Consider the following 19,744-nt stretch of genomic DNA (forward strand, 5'->3'; position numbering starts at 1 on the left):
CACAAAAATTGTTAAACAATTTTTTTATTATTATTATTACTATTTCAACCGTCTAAAACATGGGGAACAATGTGAAAATCATGCAAACCCCACAAGTTAGTATTCAATCAAATAAACAAGTGGGTTTCAAGAGGACTGTTATTAGAAATAGTCCTATCTTTCAAAAGCATTGGGGGCTGCTGCGACTTTTAACCTCCCAGGATTCATCTGGAAGAGTCGCGAAATAGATTTTCCCAGCGGTAGGATTGCACTTCTAAGTCCAGCTATTCAGTAGGGTGACTTGCATCTAAATATCATACACACTTATACAAATACTGTATAATACAAAAGAACATCAATTCTCCAGTAAACACCTCACCACTGCAAATTTAAACTGCTAATCTGATTATGCAGGGTCAAGCAACTTACATTGAATACTGTACAGTACATGGTAAGGTACTAGGTTGTATTCAAGTTTATAATGCAGTATAATATCAAACCATAATGCAGCTGATGAATGCCTTTCTTGAAGCCAAGGCTTGTACGGTCAAGGTTTACCTGTGGTCAAAGAATTGTGCGCTTTGGTTTTATTTTTATTGTTTATGTAGGAATGCCATTTAGGTTTGCATTACCTTTGTGTCCATAAACCTTTATTGGAATCCCGAGAGTTGAAGAGGTCAAGGTTTATAGAGGGCTCATCCATGCCTCTACAGACTGCCTCTCTCATGGCACAAATGAGGAAAGACCTGCCATCCCCCAGCCCTGACCTCCTTACTTGGAGCCACCAGGAAGCATCCTAAACTTTAGGAGCAATCCTGACTTAGACGAGGTCTCTTTAGGCCCTGCTTATTTTGATCTGAAAGTCCACTGTCTTCTTTCTTCCTTTTTAATTTGACCACCTACAAACAGAGGCAAACTTTTAAACAGCTACAGAATACTCAGAACATAACAGTGGAGATAATATTATCATTATGTGGAAGAAAAGTAAACATGTAAGATAAAATAAGGGTGGAGTTGAACAGAATGTACTAGAACACTTTGCAATAAGTTTCTATTTTGTTAAAATATGTAGAAATATACTGTTGCTCATTGTTAGTTCATAATTCATTAATATACAGTACATGTTAACCTTTAATGTGAAAAAAGTATTAGCATATGTAGAAATTAACGTAACTATACTATTTCAGCATTTCTTAATCTTAAGTTTTAGTTCATGTTAACTATTTTATAAAATCACGTTAACTTATACAACCTTATTGTAAAGTATTACCGCAATTACGACTGTAATTAAACATCTTGTAAAAGTTACATTTGTTAACTGTATTAATGTCAAAATGTCATTAAGCTTTACCCCAAGATTATGTCTGAGCCTCTCGACTGTATTAGTGTCACTGAATGGAGTTGGCTTGGCTGAGCACAACCAAGAGCATTGTTTATTCAAGTAAAGAATTTGGCTGCATTAAGCAATTCCCTATGCTGCATTCCAGCAACTGAACCACAAGTGTCTTTGTCTCTTATGAAAACATTTCCATCTGGCCATCGTGATAGTGGGCATACCTTGGCATCGTGTTCAGCAAACCTCTGGAACATATTTGCATAGACCTTCTTATCACGCTCATGGTGCTCCCGAATCTTGCGCTGGCATATGACGATCTGGCTCCGGGCAGCGCGGTTGAAGGAGTTGACTTGCAGAACTTGCCTGAAGTCTCCAAGGGCCAGGCTGAACTCATTCCGCAATAGACGTGCTTCACCACGCCGATACAGAGCTTTCTCATTCTCTGGGTCCAGCTCCATCACCTAGCAACCAAAACCAGTGTTAAACAGTGAGAAAAAACATAGTGTCTATCTCTTTCAGCCACACTGAGTGTGTAGAGTGTGTTTTGCTGTCTGAAACTACCTTGTCACAGTTCTCCACGGTTTGAGAGTACTCGCGCAAGCGCAGGTAGCAGAGGGCCAGATTTAAATGGGCCACTAAAAGGAGAGCCTGAATGGCTTGCAGCTGCTCCTTTCCTGCCCCGCACTCCATCTCTAACCAGGTCACAATCCGTTGGTACTGAATTACAGCATGGTTGTATCGTCCCGCCTGAACATACAGTATAAAGAGAGCTGTCAATCACCTCACTGTTACCATCAAAACAAGCAAAATCATATAATGGATTCCAGTAGATCAACTGGTGGAGCATAGCAGTGTCAAGGACATGGTTTTGATTCATTGGGGAAATGTATAAAACTGTTAAAGCGCTTGCGTAAATGTTACTATAATGCATTTGTATTCCAATTAAATGTCTACAATATCAAATAGATTTCAATGGCTTATATTCTCAACTAGAGTGTTTATTACAAACAAACAAAAAAACATCATAAGTCATATTTGTTCATTAATGTTAGTTCCAAGTATTAAAAAAAACAAAATGCTTAAAACACAACATGCAAGTCATTAATAAAAAGGAGGTAGGCCAGGTTTGGTCATTGAATAATATTGTATGTAATGACAAAAGCAAATGTACGGGAAATACTGTCTACAAACCTTGAAATACTCGGTGCCTTTTTGTTTGACAAAAACAGCACGCTCAAGTTTCTCTTTAAGGTCCATTTCCCAGAATTCTTTAGCCTGCGGAAAAATAATAGAAGTTGGCTATGACCATTAGAGGGCGCCCTTTATCTGTATTCTGGGATTTTCTACTCCTGATTCAAATACGTATTTGTTTGGAAACAATTTATTTAACTCGGCTAATCACATTTATTTAAAAAATGTCAATTTTAAATGTACTTTGGAATGATTTTAGGTTCAAATCAATTAATGTATAAGGGAAAGTGTTTAGTTTATCTTAGGTCCTGGTTTTTTTTTTTTTTACGATTTTGAATCACCTTTTGCCTTCTAGTTCATTTTAAATGGTCTTGTGGTGTGACAAATATTTATTTAAAGTACAAATAGTCCATATAGTCTCTTAATTAATATAAGATCTAAAAAGCTGCATGCATATTAATAATGATAGAATTAGCTAAATGCCATTTCATATTTGTTTTAGATGAAGTATGGTATGTCACACATTTCCAAAACTGTATCAATAATATATTTCTAAGCAACTCAAAAATGGAAGACCTCACCTTTACAAAGTCTTTAAGTGTCACCTCATACAGCAGTTCTGCATTTGATCCGATGTCATATTCTGTCTTACCCTCTTTGCCATAACCATACCTGCAAGCATAACGCAGACAGAGTCAGAGAGTGAGAGAGGGAGTAACCCAAGGAAAAAGGACAAACCATGTAAAATGATCATGAGCACATTTATGGTTGATGATTCATTTATGGCTCAGATATATACGTATGTAAATATTGGGCATGAAAATGTCTGATACGACTGAATTTGATGTTATTTTTTAATGCATTTTGTACATTCAAGCAACAATCATGATGTTTTGACATTGTTTTTATTTTCACATAAATTAATAAAATATTTTCATGTGGAATAACACATTATAGCAAAACAGTATTAAACAGCAATTTAAACGTCCACAAGTTAAAAATGTCTTAATGAATGCCAATAATAGAGTGGTATAGAATAGTTTTTAATTTAATAATTTAGGATATGAAATGTACTGCAAGATTAGTTTTCCCCTAACCCTAATCTAAGGCAAAATGGAGAGTATTGTATTTTATAGTATTTTAAGTTTGTAAGCAGGCACAGCTATGACAATTCTGAATTTTTTAGTACACAACTGAATATTTAAACACCCCTGTTCCAAACAAATAGCCATAACCTCTTTCTAAAACCAAAAAACTATGCTACACTGAAAAACAAAGATTGTATTTGTTGACTGCAGTTAACTATATAAGTAAACTAAAATAAACAATACTTTTAAAGCACTTATTCATATTAATTTCACTATACTAATGCATTTGTTTAATTAAAAGTTTTTTTTATGTAAAAAGTAATTAATGCATTATGAACTAACAAACTTACATTTATTTATTTTTTTAATATATATATATAACAACATTAACCATGATTACTTACAAATGTTAAAAAAAATATTGTAATGCATTTACTTATGTTAACAAATAGAACCTTCATGTAAATTGTTACCAATATTATTTACTTTATATCTATTTATAAAATTAGTTTTTAAATACAAAATCTGAACAGAATAGCTCAACTTACTTGGGTTTTAGGTATAATAAACAGCATTCCCCCTTTTGCATTTTCTCCATGGCCCTGTCCACTCCTAAAGGAACACCCACATCCTCTGATTCACTCACCACAAAGGTGATATCTCGAGACTCAAATAAACGACCTCCGCACCACCCCTTCAAATGTACTGTGGATCAGACACCAAACAGCACTACATTGTAATCCAAATTAATATTGCATAATATTGCAAAAACATTGTCTATAGGAATAACAGCTATACTGTAAAAACTTTGATTTAATGATTTGACTTACCATTGACTGTGGCTCCTTCATTCGGATTGTTATAGCCTTCACCTTTGACCTTTATTCTCCTAATGATTCCACCATCCTCTGTAAGCTCCTCCCCTCTGAGGCTCAACAGCTCAATCTAATTGTTGGAGGGGGGGTATGTGCACATTTAAGCATAACAGGCTCACACCAAAAGAGGCTTTTCATGTTCTTTTTCTAACATTGTCCTGATTCACTAATAAGTTATCTAAGAACATATTTTTGACAAAGTTCAATGGAATGGAGGAGGCAAGAACTTGCTTAACAATATAAATAATCTTTTAATAAAACAAAAAGACACAAACATAAGCACATGCAGGGCAGATGCCAGTAACACTCTCTCGAACTGCTGCCTCCGGTTGCCTTTATCCCTCTCGAGGGCTTGATTAGCCTGATTAGGGGCTGGGTGTGCAGCATCACGACCTGGCCCCACCCTCCTCCCTGCCACAATACTATTTCATATAATTTATCTATGACAGATTTGGTTATTTATGTGCGTGTTGTACCTACCTCAAACACAAGAGTGGCGTTGGGAGGGACCTTAGGGGGGCTTCCAGATGAACCATATGCATATTCAGGCTTACAGAGCAGCAAGCACACTTCTCCTTTCTGCATGGAACAAACACCAATGTCCCACCCTTTTATCACCTGACCTGTGTGAATCAGCCAGGCAATCATTTATGAATATTCAAAACTTAAACATAATACTTTTATATACTTTTTTTTTTTTCCTATTGCAAAATGAAACTTTCTAAGAATTTCTCCTGTAAATGCTGAAAAATACTGGGCTTTGTTGGTCCACACAATGCAAGTGAATGGTGAACAGACCCCTGAAAAATCCCATAAAGGCCACATAAAAGTAATCCTTAATCCTAATCCTTAACTCCAGTGGTTAAATCCATGTCTTCAAAAGCAATATGATAAGTGTGGGTCAGAAACAGATCAATATTCAAGTCATTTTTAACTATAAATCTCCAATTTCACATTCTGAAAATGAATGTGAAAATGGAGATTTGTAGTAAAAAATAGGATTGAAACATTGATCTGTAATTGCATCACTGCAGAAGACATACACTGCCTGGCCAAAAAAAGAGTTGCACACTCTAATATTTTGTTGGACCCCCTTTAGCTTTGATTACGGTGCGCATTCGTCGTGGCATTGTTTCAACAACCTTGTGCAACGTCACAAAATGTATTTCTGTCTAGAGTTGCATTCATTTTTTGCTGAGATCTTGTATTGATGACGGGAGAATCGAACCACTCCGTAAAGTCTTCTTCAGCACATCCCAAAAACTTTCAATGGGGTTAAGTTCAGGACTCTGTAGTGGTCAATTCATGTGTGAAAATCCATTGATGGGATAACCTGGTCATTCAGTACATTCAGGTAGTCAGCTGACTTCATTTTATTGCTGCATAACATTGATGAGCATAGACCTGACCAACTGTAGCAACCCCAAATCATAACACTGCCTCCAGAGGCTTGTACAGTGTGCACTTTACATGACAGGTGCATCAATTCATGTGCTTCCCCTGACATGCCCATTGCTTGGGAATAGGGTAAATCTGGACAGATCAGACCACATGGCCTTTTTCCATTGCTCCACAGTCCAATCTTTATGCTCCCTAGCAAATTGAAGTCGTTTTTTTCCAATTAGCCTCACTAACAAGTGGCTTTCTTTTGGCCACACAGCTGTTTAGTCCCAATACTGTAAATTCTCAGGTCATTGTGGATGTAAAAATGCTCTTACATTCACTATTATTCATAGCTGTGAGTTCAACTGTCAATTACGATGTGACTTCACCAAGTGTTTTAGTAACTCCGATCATGATCATTCAAGATTTTTGTCCAACCACGTTTCTTCTGCAAAGCTGACGATTCATCACTATCCTTCAAGGTTTTAATAATACGTTGGACAGATCTTAACCCAATTCCAGTGATTTCAGCAATCTCCTTAGTTGTTTTCTTTGCTTGATGCAGGCCAGTAATTTGCCCGTTCTGGAATGCCTTTTAAAAGGACCATGGGATTCATCATCCGACATGGTTGTTTAAGAAATGAGATGCAAAACTGCATCAGTTAGCGTTAAAATAATTGTTGCCAGCTGAAGCATATTAATCACTGCAATATTGATCCAATAATAGGCTCTCAAGTATCTGTTTATTTAAATCCAAATAGGGATTTGTTTTTGGCCAGTCAGTGTATGGATTAGTTTTATGCTGCCTTTATGTGATTTTGGAAGCTTGAAAGGTCTGTTCACTGTTCACTTGTCTTGTATGGATCAACAGAGCTGAGATTTTCATCCAAAAATATTAATGTTCTATAGAATAAAGAAAGTCATACACATCTGTGATGACATGAAAGTGTGTAAATGATGAGAGAATTTTCATTTTTATGTGAACTATCCCTTTAACCTTACCTTAAGAAGCTAATTCTACCTGATCAAACCCTTAAAAGTTTGTTTTACTGATTCATTAATAAATTATATTTTGATGAACAAATCCCAATACATTTAGATGCTACCACTTGGTTCTTTTAGATAAAAAATTTTTTCCAGTGTGTCCAACTTTTTCCTGAACTCAAAGGTGTTCCACGATTCTGTCAGGTTCCCGACACTCTTGTTGAGTTTTATTTAATGTTGGGATCCTGTCACCGGTCTTTTTGTTTTGGTCTTTTGTTTTTGTTTTTGTGTGTGTGTGTGTGTGTGTGTTTCTCCCCATGTGCTCTCTTTTTCTTGTGTTTACCGCTGCCCTTCCCATTTACAGTGTTATTGGTTTGTTAATTGGTTCATTAGTGTCACCTGCCTACATTGTTTGCCGTATTTTGTTAATTGCTGGCACCTCTTTTCCTTTTCCTTCTGTGTGTATTTATAACTATATGTTCAGTTGGGTTTTGCTGTGTTGTCTTGTTATTTTGCTTGTTTTTCAACTTCTTGTCTGGTCCATTGCCTACTCTGTCTTGTCTAGTTTTTCAGGTCATTGTCTACCCATTTTTGTTGTGATTGAATGCTTTTTTGATTTAGTTAATTGAAAAGTAATCAGATTTCTGTCTGCAATTGGGCCTTCCAGTGATTCATCACGGCAGCGTACAGTCTCCAGTATTTTTACTCCCAACGGTGTATGTTTTTTAGCAAATAATGTTATGTTTAGCATCTTAAATTTGTAAAAATGAAAGAAAAAAAGAATGAAAAGCATTTGGCTCTGTAGTGCCGATATTTTAGAATCGCGATAAACATTGTTTGACAGTCCCTTACACATGGAAGGTCAAGGAGAGGGTGGATTAAGCAAAGCTATGAACATTAATAAAATTAGTTTGATTTGTTATTACAGCCAACAACTGCACAAGTTGAGCCTGAACTCATGTTTATTCCAACTAACACTTAAAATGGAAGTTCTCTTTCTGAAATGCTCGTATTGGTAGTTTTTACATTGCCTCTTATGGAGACCAGAACCAGAAAACAGTCCAGCAGCAATGAAAATCATTATGTCGGCTCTCAGTAGTTGGACAGGAAGACTGTTCATTTTCTATTAATTTTCTAAGAGATTTGCAATTTTTGTAACATTGTGAACAAAACGTGTGTAAATGCAGGTTAAAGCCCTGATTTCTGTGATATTTAGCATGATATTTTACAGATATTTGATGTGCTCAAAACAAGCTACATTTCAGGCAAGGTTAGTTTTATGTTAGATAATAGATTAATTTATACTCCTGTGTGAAAGAGAGCAACCATGTTATTATAAAGACATGTATGCAAAATTTAATAATTTGCTTTTATATTTTCACTTTACTTAAGCCAAAATAAATGATATTATCTTAAAGATATTTACGTTGTATTAAAGTCCCCATGAAGTGCCTTGACGAACGCAGTTCTAAATGGAAAGTGTTGGCGGGACATGTCGAACCTCTCTCATTTTTAAAAATAGGCTTTAGTTTACAGCCAGACACACATAACGTACCCCTTTTCAACATGCCTCTTATTTCAGAGCCGCTTACTGGGGAAACTTGAGAAGCAATCTCAGTACTGGCCAGCTTTTACAGAAACTTGTGAAACAAATGAAGATTTAGCTGACAACATTAATCCAAACCAGCCCACAAACATACACAGCACATAGCGGCCTTTGCTTACGACCTGAAGCCATTGTGCAAGTCCAATACAGATGAATGAGTAACAAGTGAGTAAAAGATAATATATCCATGTTTTGATCACAATACACTAAGCATAGAATAAATTACACTTCCACATGCTGAATATATCAAGCAACCTCTGGCTGCACAAAAATGTAAATAAGCTCCAGCAACTTTTCTCGCTAAGTCTATGGAATCTCTTACCTTTGCCCACATTAAAAACAAAAGGTTCCTTGCGGTCAAAACTGGAGTCAAACTTCTTCCCATTGAGGAGTTTGCCTGTGTAGTGGACACACACCTTGTCGCCAATCATTGGCCTTTCACCCTCCACACCATGTTGTTTCACAATCTTTAGAGAAATATTGGAGAAAACAGTCCATCCTTGAGTGACCTCAAATTTATTTTAATTTAATTAAATCCAGATAATTCTGAAGCTAAAACAGTGTCTAAACAAATATCACTGATTCATATCAGTGTTTGACAAAAGGCCTGTAGACTCTTCACAGCCCATTTTTGAAAATGTTAGTTAATAGAAATAAAATTGTTAGTTCATGTTAGTTCATAGTGCATTAATTCATGTTAACATATACAACTTTTTATTTAAAAATGTATTACTATATGCTGAAATTAACATTAACCAAGATTATTACATGCTGTAAAATTATTGTTATATCATGTTTACTAATGTTAACCAATGGAACCGTATTGTAAAGTGTTTCCACTTATTTGTAATTGGTTGTATATTGCATTTAACATCAAATGAACACATCATTAATGGAGAAGAAATGTAAAATTACAGCTGTTATATAAAGTGAGTTGTGCCTGGATTACCTTAAATACTCCCCGGTCACAATTTGGAGTGACATCAGTGCCCTTGGAGGTAAAGACAGCAGTTGGACACTGGTTAGTGGAAAAAATATCCTCTAAAGTTGACATCTCATCACTCGCACACACCAGTGTTCCCCTAAAAACAAACACAGAATTTGACTATGACTTTTTCAACTATAAACAAATGTCATAATGCATTGGTATCAAAAGACAAATTTAAATGTACAATATACATTCGGATTTCTCCATATTTGGGAAGTATTCTCAAAAAGGCAAGGTTAAAATATTTTATTACTTTACATATAAAAACATTTTGAATGCTTCTGTTGTCATTCTGACATGTTTTTGTTATATATCAAACCTACTTCATACCAATATGTGTTTGTGTGTTTTGACATCTTTCACTAGATTCGCTTAATTGTTTTATTCTTCCTAGAAACAATGTAAATTTGTTCCTGTACATATCATATGTGTACAGAATTAATGTGCATTTGTGTCCGTGTAGGGTTTGGTGGTATGTGTATTTGAGTGCACACTACAGCTTGTGAACGCATACAGAAGAACACTGTGTTCTTTTTATTCACAGTTCCTGGCACATGTTCAGATTCTGGAAAAGGATGTCTTGTGAGATTTATGTCAGTAAACCTGGTGAAAAAAAAAAAGACACAGGAACGAAACAACGGCAAAGGGAACATTTAGTCCGGTCTACTCTACTTCAGGTGGCGAGATACTACAATGACTCAATGCTCTCAATAAATACCTTAATTTGTATCTGTACATACACACTGAAGGTTACAGGAAGCAATTAACTGTCAAAGGAAAATCCCAATGCATAAGAGCAGATATTGCAGCACATACCTACATAAAGACTACAAAAGACCCTATAAATAGGGTTATGGTTTCTCGGACTTCACTTGAACGCAGTGCGCTCTTTGCCAAATAGATCGTGTATTGCAATGTTTGCAAGAGGTGGCCAATAGTGGATACCTGGGCTAGTCACAAGGGTTTCATCTCAGTAAGGTTTTGAGTGTTTTCGAGGTCTCCTAAGTCACATTACCCAAATGTGTGTTTCTCTAGCAGTGCTTTTATACATTAGTTTCAAAACCATCAAGTCTATCCTCAAATACTAAAATTCCCATATCATCATATTTTTGCAACAGCTGTTGGGTAAACAAGTGATCACAATTTAACCACAATGGCATACATTCAGGCAAGGGTCAATTACACAATTAAGGCAGATTCTCAGAATCTTCTGAGCGTTCTCAGAACAAGGGTATTTTTTCCTAAATGTCAGGTTGGGGCAATGTTCTAAATTTATTAAAGTTGAAGTATGTAATTTCTGTGACACTAGCGCCACCGAAGGGATTGCAAACACGGGAATTTATAGTGCTACAGAGACACAGTGTTTGCAGTTTTTGACAAAATTAAGATATGCACGGCTTATAGTTGTCTCTGCATATTAAACTGGGATAGAAGAAAGTATTTTAACACTAAAAAGTTACACACTTCAGCTTTAATTACAATATTTGTTGGACAAGAAAATGGCTTGATATTTTTGTGTTTCCTTTCACCTTTTTTTTTTCTGTTTCATTCATTGTTTTGTGTTTGACAATTGTTTTACAGTTAAAATGAAGTTTTAAACCCTAGGCTGTTTAATGGCAGGTTCCATTGCAACATCTGACGTCATATAGTGGGGGTATATTTTCACAAAAGCTTCATGTGTATTTAATTAAGTAAAAAAAAAAAAGTGTGATAACTAATAATAATAATAATAATAATAATAACTTTATTTTGAATAGCGCTTTTAAAAGTTAATTCTCAGAGCGCTTTACATAAGCGAAATAAAAAAAAATAACACATAAAAAGGCATGATCACACAATACAAAATATTTCACACAAGATTACAAACCTTTACCCAAATGCTTCTGTAAAATAATGAGTTTTAAGGGATGTTTTAAACCTTTTCAAAGATGGTGCAAATCTTATTTTGGAAGGCAAGGAGTTCCATAACTTTGGGGCGACTGAAGAGAATGCCCTATCACCCATTGTTTTTAGATTCTAACTAGCCCCAGCCTCCCCTATATTTTATCATTAAAGTATAATGCAATCATTAATACTAACACTAACATCACCACAAGCAAGTTTAGGGCTTATGACCCTTGCAATGGGAAGATAGCACAGTGAAAATCAAGAGTCTAGGCTATTTGACCCTCACTGAATATGAAATAGTCTGAGAGACTTTCTCTGAGACTTTTTAGACTCTCTTGTTCTTTGACCCTATTCCCCGTCCTGGTTCTGGCATTATTGCTGTGGAAAGCTAGATTTAGACTGAAAACCCAAATTGTAACAGGTGGAAAAACAAAGTCCGAGAGTCACAAGTACAACAGCAATTTGATTAAATTGCACTGGCAGGCTTTCACTGTAATTAATAAATTTTCTCGGTGACAATTTTTTATAATTTTTTTAAATTTAACTGTGCACACAAGCACTTCTGTGTGTGTATGTTTTCCATTTTCTGTGGTTTTATATGTGTGATGAGAAAGAGGGTGTGGCAGGGCCGTAAGGATGTATGCCTGGCACTGAATCATCTCAGTCAGCTGGGAGAGGGATAAAGAGGAGCCGGAGACACCAGTTCAAGAGAGAAGAGACGTAAGGAGCTGTGTGGGCATTTATGTTTAGTTATGCTGAAAAGCTCTTTTATGTTAATGAACAGTATTTTTGGTTGTTAACCCGGTACCCGCTTCCTCCTTTATGACAGTGGTCCCAAACCCGGGATTGGAGGAAGACGAACTGTCAGAGAGCCCTCCCTGCTGGCAACAGGGATCAAGAACAAGATGCAGAGGATACATGATCCAGTGGTACTGAAGCGGTTCGCCAGGGGGCAGACGGCAGCGGGCTCCTCCGCCTCCTGGCGAACCACTCCAAAACTTGTCTCTGGCTCCTCTTTATCCCTCTCCCAGCTGATATGGATGATTCAGTGCCAGGCGTACATCTTCACGGCCTGGCCACACCCTCCTCCTCCTCCTCACAATATGTTTTCTATTTCTTTACACTACTTAATCTCTTGGTTCTTTCTTAACTGTTGACACATTTAACTAAACCCACTAAAACAAATCAAGTCATTACCCTTACTTAATTGAATTTGAAATTGAAAGCAATTTAATTTCATTCATTCAGATTGTCATTTTTATTGAGCCAACATAATTTAGTTAAATTAGGTCAAATCAATGTACTATAGTATTTTTAACTCAACTTTATTATGTTAGTCAAACCCAATTTAACAAAGTTTAATTTCATAAATGTTCATATGTTGGTCCAGCCTAATTTATTTTATTAATCATTAATATATGCAAGTTGAGCAAGTGTAAGGACAGAGAAACTGTTGTACTGACAATTTGATAGCAACTGACACACAATTAAATACCAATATAACAGAACATTAAACATTAACAAATCTCCTCCTATTCACATTTTGCTCAAAAATGCCAAAAATAACACTTAATTTCAACACTTGTTCCCCCCCACTGGCATCCAGTCCTATGCAAAGCATGCTAGGAAATGGAAATCCCCTGCCCAGTTTCATAGATGCTATAAAAAGTATTCATGTTGTCCCAACTCAAATAGATTAAGTAAACTTAAATTTTAACAATGTAACCAATCTAACCCTAACCCTAATTGGACAGAACGCAATGAAATAAAGTTGTGACAAAATGCTTTAAAATGTTGAGTTTCTGAGCACGGTGACAAATGGCTCAGCACAGATTTTAGCTAACCGTACTTAACCACGATCAAGCATGCTGGTGGAATGGCTTTAGTGTGTGATGACTCACGATTGTCAAATTGCCAAATTCCAAGGTAACTCAACTGTTTTTAGGTAGATGGCAAAGTTCTCTATGTTAATAAAATGTCATTTTAAAAAAAGTGTATGTTTGGTGTATCTTCATGATTTCATGGTGATGATTCAACAAGTATAGTACATTATTTTTTTCTACATGCCTTTTTCTTCAGAGAGCTATTACACTAACAACCTCATTAAAACTCATATATATAAAAATTATATTTTCTGTATAATATTTTGTCAATAAAAGTCCTTTTCAGCTAGTCGGGGAACTTTTAGCTTTCTGTGTGTTTGTGTCCGGTGGCATGCAAAAGATGGTAAACCTCTGGCCTTTTTCTCTTTGCTTTCCTTTTTGCGACATGGCACATGTTTTTTTGTGCTTTAGTAGACTTAAAACCAGGAGGAAAAGGAGTGGTAAAAACTGGAATACATGATCATCCTTCATAGTGCACCATTCTCCAATGTTTACCTCTCACACCGTCACCAACTGGCGTATTTGTTACATACATTCAAGCACCACAGTGGAAAAAAGAAACCGTAACCATCCCAACTGGTCCGGATCAGCAAGGAACAGTACGGTTTCGTTACAAGAACCGTTTGGCCTAATGGAAAATGGCTTATATGTACATTCATCACCAAAACATCTGCATCAGGTGAGTTCTAATAATTTTCTTGTAATCAGATGTTATGGAGTTTTTCTACTGTAGTGTTTCCCAACTTTTTATGTCTTGCCTTACAACCCTATCAGTAAATCTCAAGAACCCCTTCATCAACACCAATTTTAAAGTTTTTTTCCTTTAACTAATTTTATACTGGATATCCTTTAGCATTATCAGTATTATCGGGTTGATATAAACAAATTGACAACACTTTTTGAGCAAACCTATTGCTCTAACAGATTTTATGTAACAAAAACTTAAAAATCAGCCATTAGACTTCAAGATGATGTACACTAATGTAAAAAGCTTGGTCTTATATGCCTCACCCACTGTATGTATCAGCTTAAATTGTTCTCAGTTTTCTTCACCTCACTTATTACTGTGTGTCTGTGACTAGGTCCGTCTGCATGTACTGATCTATTCCACTGCTGAGCTGTCTCTCTCTGTCTACCTGAGTTTGTCTCTATATTACTGGTATTCTCTTCATGTTTTTCCCCCCAGACAACTGTCCCTAAGTCTTACTCTCTTTCATCAGACTGATGGCCTTTCTGCTTATTTGAAAGTGGTGTGACTCTTCTAAGCACTTAATAGAGCTCTGTCTCAGATGCCCTCTGTGTGGTAAGATTGCAACAGGCATTGAAGTTACAAAGATGAGCGTTCAGAGACCGTTGACTCATTCCATTCTTGAACATACCATCTGCAGTGAAACACCATGTACTCACGCGGATTCTAAGTTACTCAACCTGTCATACACCCAGTCTCTTCTGTGTTTATGGTGTACAAACTGTCCTAAACATTTCATTTCAATTATCTACAATAATATGAAGATAATGATGAGAAGTACTGAAAGCAGAGCCATAACCACTAGACTGAAGGAGCTACATCACCCTAATTTACAGATAAGTGGTTGATAGATACATGCTGAATATGTGGTTACATCCTCTGAGCTTGTAAAAGACAGAGACAATAATACACAAGAATCCACTTGCCATTTGCATTGATGCATGCTTAATAATTGAAACAGAATGTATGAAAAACATAAACTTAACCAAGTTTTGAGCAGAAGCTAATCAGTGATATAATGCTATGGAACATGAAATACTGTCATTCAAAATTCTAGGAATACCTTAAAACTCAATTCTCAGAGCATCTCAAAATAGAAATAAATAGGGAACAGAAAGACAGCGCATTATAAATAAATATATCACGCTTTTCATTTTTACAACATGAAAACCTGTCCTTAGAGCTTTCATTATTAATGAGAAAGTCTTTGAAAGAGTAAGTGAAACTGTATGTACAGTATAAAGAATATCAAGTCTAATATAAAATGTCAACACAAAATGGATATGGATTCAATAAGTATTGAAAAGGATGACTTCGTGTCCTTTCGTAATCCTGACACAAGAGCAATAATTACGACAGCACATTATAGAGCAACATGCAAATTCAATTATAACTATTACTTTCTCTTTCATTAAAGTATTTTCTTTGTATATATATATATATATATATATATATATATATATATATATATAGTTTTTAAATAAGAGGTACGTTATTTGTAGAGAATAAGCTTAATGCTTTTTTTTGGGGGGTTGATAAAAATGATAATAAAGACGTTAAAGCATCATGTAGTAAAAATGACTAACATTTATCATATGTACATAAAGCATGGTGCCCTCATAAATCACCTCAGTGACATTTTTCTGTAGCTGTTACAACTATAAAGGGATAGATTAGCATTTTAAAAAGAAGCATTAAAATACAGACTTACAATATTTCCCTTTTGTTGATCGTTCCTCTCATGTGTTTAACCATGAATCCGTCCGTACGTGTGTGACTTCAGATAGTCTCACAGGTGAATGCAACCTGTGAAGAGGCTTATAGGGGAATGAGCCCGCCCTCTCAGCGACAGTACTAGATGTTCTACCGGCAGTATTTTACACTTCACACAAATAATGCCCTACACGCTACGCCTCTACGAGACATTTGGACGGGGGAAATGAAATGAGATGAAAGAAGGAGGAGTAAACGAGAGGGGAGGGATGTGTAGTGTAAAAATTAAGGGCAGGCCTTGGGAACTGTCCACAAAAGTAACACAATGTTCCGGCTGTACTGTAGCTCGCGCTGATGAGAACACAGTGTCCTAGTAGACACCCTGACCCGTAACCCGTTGTGTGCTGACTGAACAGCTCAAGTAGGGAACAGCGTGTACAACCGCACGAGCACAGAGCACCGCGTTCTGATACGCTGGGGGCAATAAATAACAAAAATATATTGTATTTTAAAAGCGCATGATGATGTAAATGTATTCTGCGTAAGATGTATCGCTTAGACTGTTTGAGATAGGCTTTTAAGAACGCCGGACTGCTGTTGCACTTGGTATTTAAAACTAAGCAGCAGCTTCAATCAATTATTAATTTATACACAGTATAATTTTCAATTAAGGTGGTGAGTCAATATCAAGTCTTTAAACTCAGCGCGTGACTTATATTTGAATAGCATCAGGATTGGCAACGTGTTACCTGCATTACACTCTCTTAGACTGGAATGATAACAAAATGTTCCCAACCCATTCAACAAGAGGTGTCAGCATGAACACAATAGGTGACCGCAATGATTGCATTTAAATGTTTCTCATTTGCAGCCTGCTTTTGTTTTGTTTATTTTATCGAAGTGACTGGGTAACGTTTTATACTACATAAGTATCAAGCTGAAGTTACAAATGTGCTCAAAATGTCAAAAAAAAAGTTGAAATCACAGCTCTTTAATATAATGTCAACATGACTTGCAACTTTTCCAGCTTTTTTAGGATTAACCACGCAATTAACCATTGAAGAAAACAGAATAAAGGCCTCCTCAAATTGGTATCTTAGCAGCAGGGATCTTTAGCAGAGCTTGCAATGTGAAACTGCTCAGTGCGGATGGCACACGCAAAATAGGGCATTTGACCAACATGTTAGTTACACTGCCAACAAGGTGCAAGTGGGGACAATCCATCTAAGCTTACTTGACCTTTTTCCTCATCTTGCACTGTGATCATTATCTGTGTTATGTATAATCTATTAAATCAAAATCACTTTATTGATGTGTATCTGTTATTGCTAGGGTTGATTTTTTTTTACTTGAAATGAAAGATCTCTTAGTTGTGTCATGTGCAAAACCTAAAATCAAACCAAACAACACACGGGTCTCATCGTGTTTTCAATTTAGAGATCTACTCCTTCAGTATTTCTAGAAATGACATCATTCTTGATGGAAGGCTTGTTGACATTCATAAGACATTTAGGTTTTCATCTGTCAGTGGTACACAACCCATTAATGTGGGTATACCATGTGGTTTCATTTACATCATCAAGAAACATCTGTATTCTACTTAATAAACAGAGTAGATTGGTATAATCTCTAGACTTTTGTCTCAATATGAAACTTTGAATTGCTTGCTTAAAATACCTATCAGTCAACAGCCAAATATTTCGTACAGGACAGCTGAGTAGTTCACCCTTACTGTGGTTGGTAGTGTATGAATTTTGGTAGCCATAGCAGACATGTACCATTATTGCTTTGTTGAAAGGACACATTGATAAAATGGTACTATACACCATTGTACATTGATGTATAGAAAGATTAATAATATTTTGTGTGGACAAAACACTGCAAAAATGCATTGCTTTTACAAGAGGTTTAATAATTATTTGAGGGAGGGGAAAAGCAAAGGCCAATCCACAAGAAAAAATGCTTGTTCAAATATGAAAATTCTGTTATCATAAAATCTACAAATTATGCAGAGCGGACCATACATGTCAAACATGTTGACATTAAAGGGACAGTTAACCCCCCCCAAAAAATGACTTACTCAACCTCATGTTTCAAATCTGTGTTATGAGCCTACTTTTTCTAACTTGGAATTCAAAAAGAGATGTTAAGGAGAATGTTAGTCTCAGTCACCATTCACTATTCATACTGATAAACGATGCAATGAAAATAAATGGTGACTATAAGGCTAATTCTACCCAACACCTTCTTTTGTATTCCACAGAAGAAATAAAGTCATACAGGTTAGGAACAACATGCTCGTGAGTAAATAATGGCAGAATTTGTATTTTTGGGACAACTGTCCCTTTAAATTATACAAAATCTATTTGCATCACCTATAATGTCATTGTAAGAAACATTTATGATTTTAAAGTGTACACGAATCCTAAGCAATAATATACAAATTATATTATGATCGTAAAATGATCAAACGGCGCTTGTAAAGTACCCTTGTTAAGGCAGAGGATGCCTCAGATATACGGAACGACTGGATGGAAACAACAGAAACGAATTGCATGCAAAGAGCGATAGGAGCGCTTTGGGACCAAATAATGTCGATTTTTGTATCGTATGTAGTTATAGTAAACAGCATAGGCGAATCATGGTGGTTTAGCTTGTTCTCTGTCCAGTAGGTCCACGCGTGGGGAACTAAATGTTCTTGCTCATGCTGTTGTAAACAATGGCATGTGCGGTAGAGACTGAATTATCAGGGGTTACAGAGGTAGAAAGTACAGAATTTGTGAAATCTGGTCTTTCGCAGCAGGAAGTTTAAGATCGGGATGTGGAAATAATTTCACACGTGAATAAATTACGGCACTTAGGAAATCTGGGTGCAACGATTCGCCTGAATCCTTACGGCAGGACGAGGGGGATTATAGTCTACATAAACTTTATACATTCTAAGAAGATTAAAAACAGTCAATTTGTTCATAAGGTTAACATCATTTCCTGAAGGAAAGACAATACTTCCAAGGCAGTAAAATAATAGTGTCCAGGCTTTAAGTTTAAGGCTGGTTCTGTGTTACATTAAATTAAATACCGCATTAGTCAGAAAGACATTCAGCACACGTCGAGTTTTCTGTTTGACGCACACAAAAATCAACGAGGTTAACCTCTTGAATACACTTTATTAGGAACACCTGTAAACCTACTTATTCTTGCGATTAACTAATCAGCCAGTCACGTGGCAGCAATTCATAAAATCATGCATATATGGGTCAGGAGATTCAGATAATGTTTATAACCATCAGAATGGATGGAAAAATGTATCTCAGTGATTTCAGCCATGGCATGATTGTTGGTAACAGAGGGGCAGATTTGAGTATTTCTGTAAGTGAGGATCTCCTGGGATTTTCACGGACAACATTCTCTAGAGTTTACTGGAAAGTATGTTTAGTGGCAAAAAAAAACATAAAAACATCCAGTGAGCGGCAGTTCTGCGGATGGAACGCCTTTTTGATGAGACAGGTCAATGGAGAATGGCCAGAATGGTTCGAGCTGACAGAAAGTCTAGGTAACTCAGATAACCACTCTGTACAATTGTAGAGCAGAATAGCATCTCAGAATGCACACCAGCAACAGCAGAAGGCCACATTGGGCACTTTATTACAACCAGTTCCTAATAAAGTGCTCAGTGAGTGTATATTCAAAGTATAAAAGACCAATCACAATTCAGTAGGCCTATGCAAATAAATAATGCAAATATTATGCATTTGGGGAAAATTCCAAACAGCAAATTTGCACCCTTTAAGGGCACTGTGGGAAAGGGATGCCATTCGATGGTTCATTCCAAATAAAAGCAAGACAATTAATCTGTTCAGGAAGGGCCCTTCCACAAGACTATTATCGCAGGGTACATTCATACAGTAATGCCATGCTTTCATCGGAGTACTCACATTCAATAATACTGCCCTTCGAAATGAGTAGTGGGGATGCTCACTTTTGAAGAATTTGCTCGTGGATGCTGTTGGTCACATTTTGAATCACATTTTAACATTAACAGTGTGAGTCAATAGGAGATTTTCAAACTTCAATCTTACATTT

General features: G+C 36.2%; 1 protein-coding gene across 1 annotated transcript; it reads right to left on the reverse strand.

The window, feature by feature from the left end:
• Positions 1-8: 8 nt before the first annotated feature.
• Positions 9-15,870, reverse strand: LOC127646191 (peptidyl-prolyl cis-trans isomerase FKBP5-like). The gene is made up of 11 exons (XM_052129680.1): positions 15,660-15,870; positions 9,392-9,524; positions 8,765-8,909; positions 4,950-5,092; positions 4,425-4,539; positions 4,143-4,299; positions 3,088-3,178; positions 2,507-2,590; positions 1,877-2,062; positions 1,537-1,776; positions 9-878 (listed from the first exon to the last, which is right to left on the reverse strand). Exons 1-11 carry the CDS (start codon positions 15,701-15,703, stop codon positions 783-785), a joined length of 1,434 nt encoding a protein of 477 aa, XP_051985640.1. The 5' UTR covers positions 15,704-15,870; the 3' UTR covers positions 9-782.
• Between the last annotated feature and the right edge of the window lie 3,874 nt (positions 15,871-19,744).

Source organism: Xyrauchen texanus, chromosome 7, assembly GCF_025860055.1.
Source record: "Xyrauchen texanus isolate HMW12.3.18 chromosome 7, RBS_HiC_50CHRs, whole genome shotgun sequence".
NCBI lineage: Eukaryota > Metazoa > Chordata > Actinopteri > Cypriniformes > Catostomidae > Xyrauchen > Xyrauchen texanus.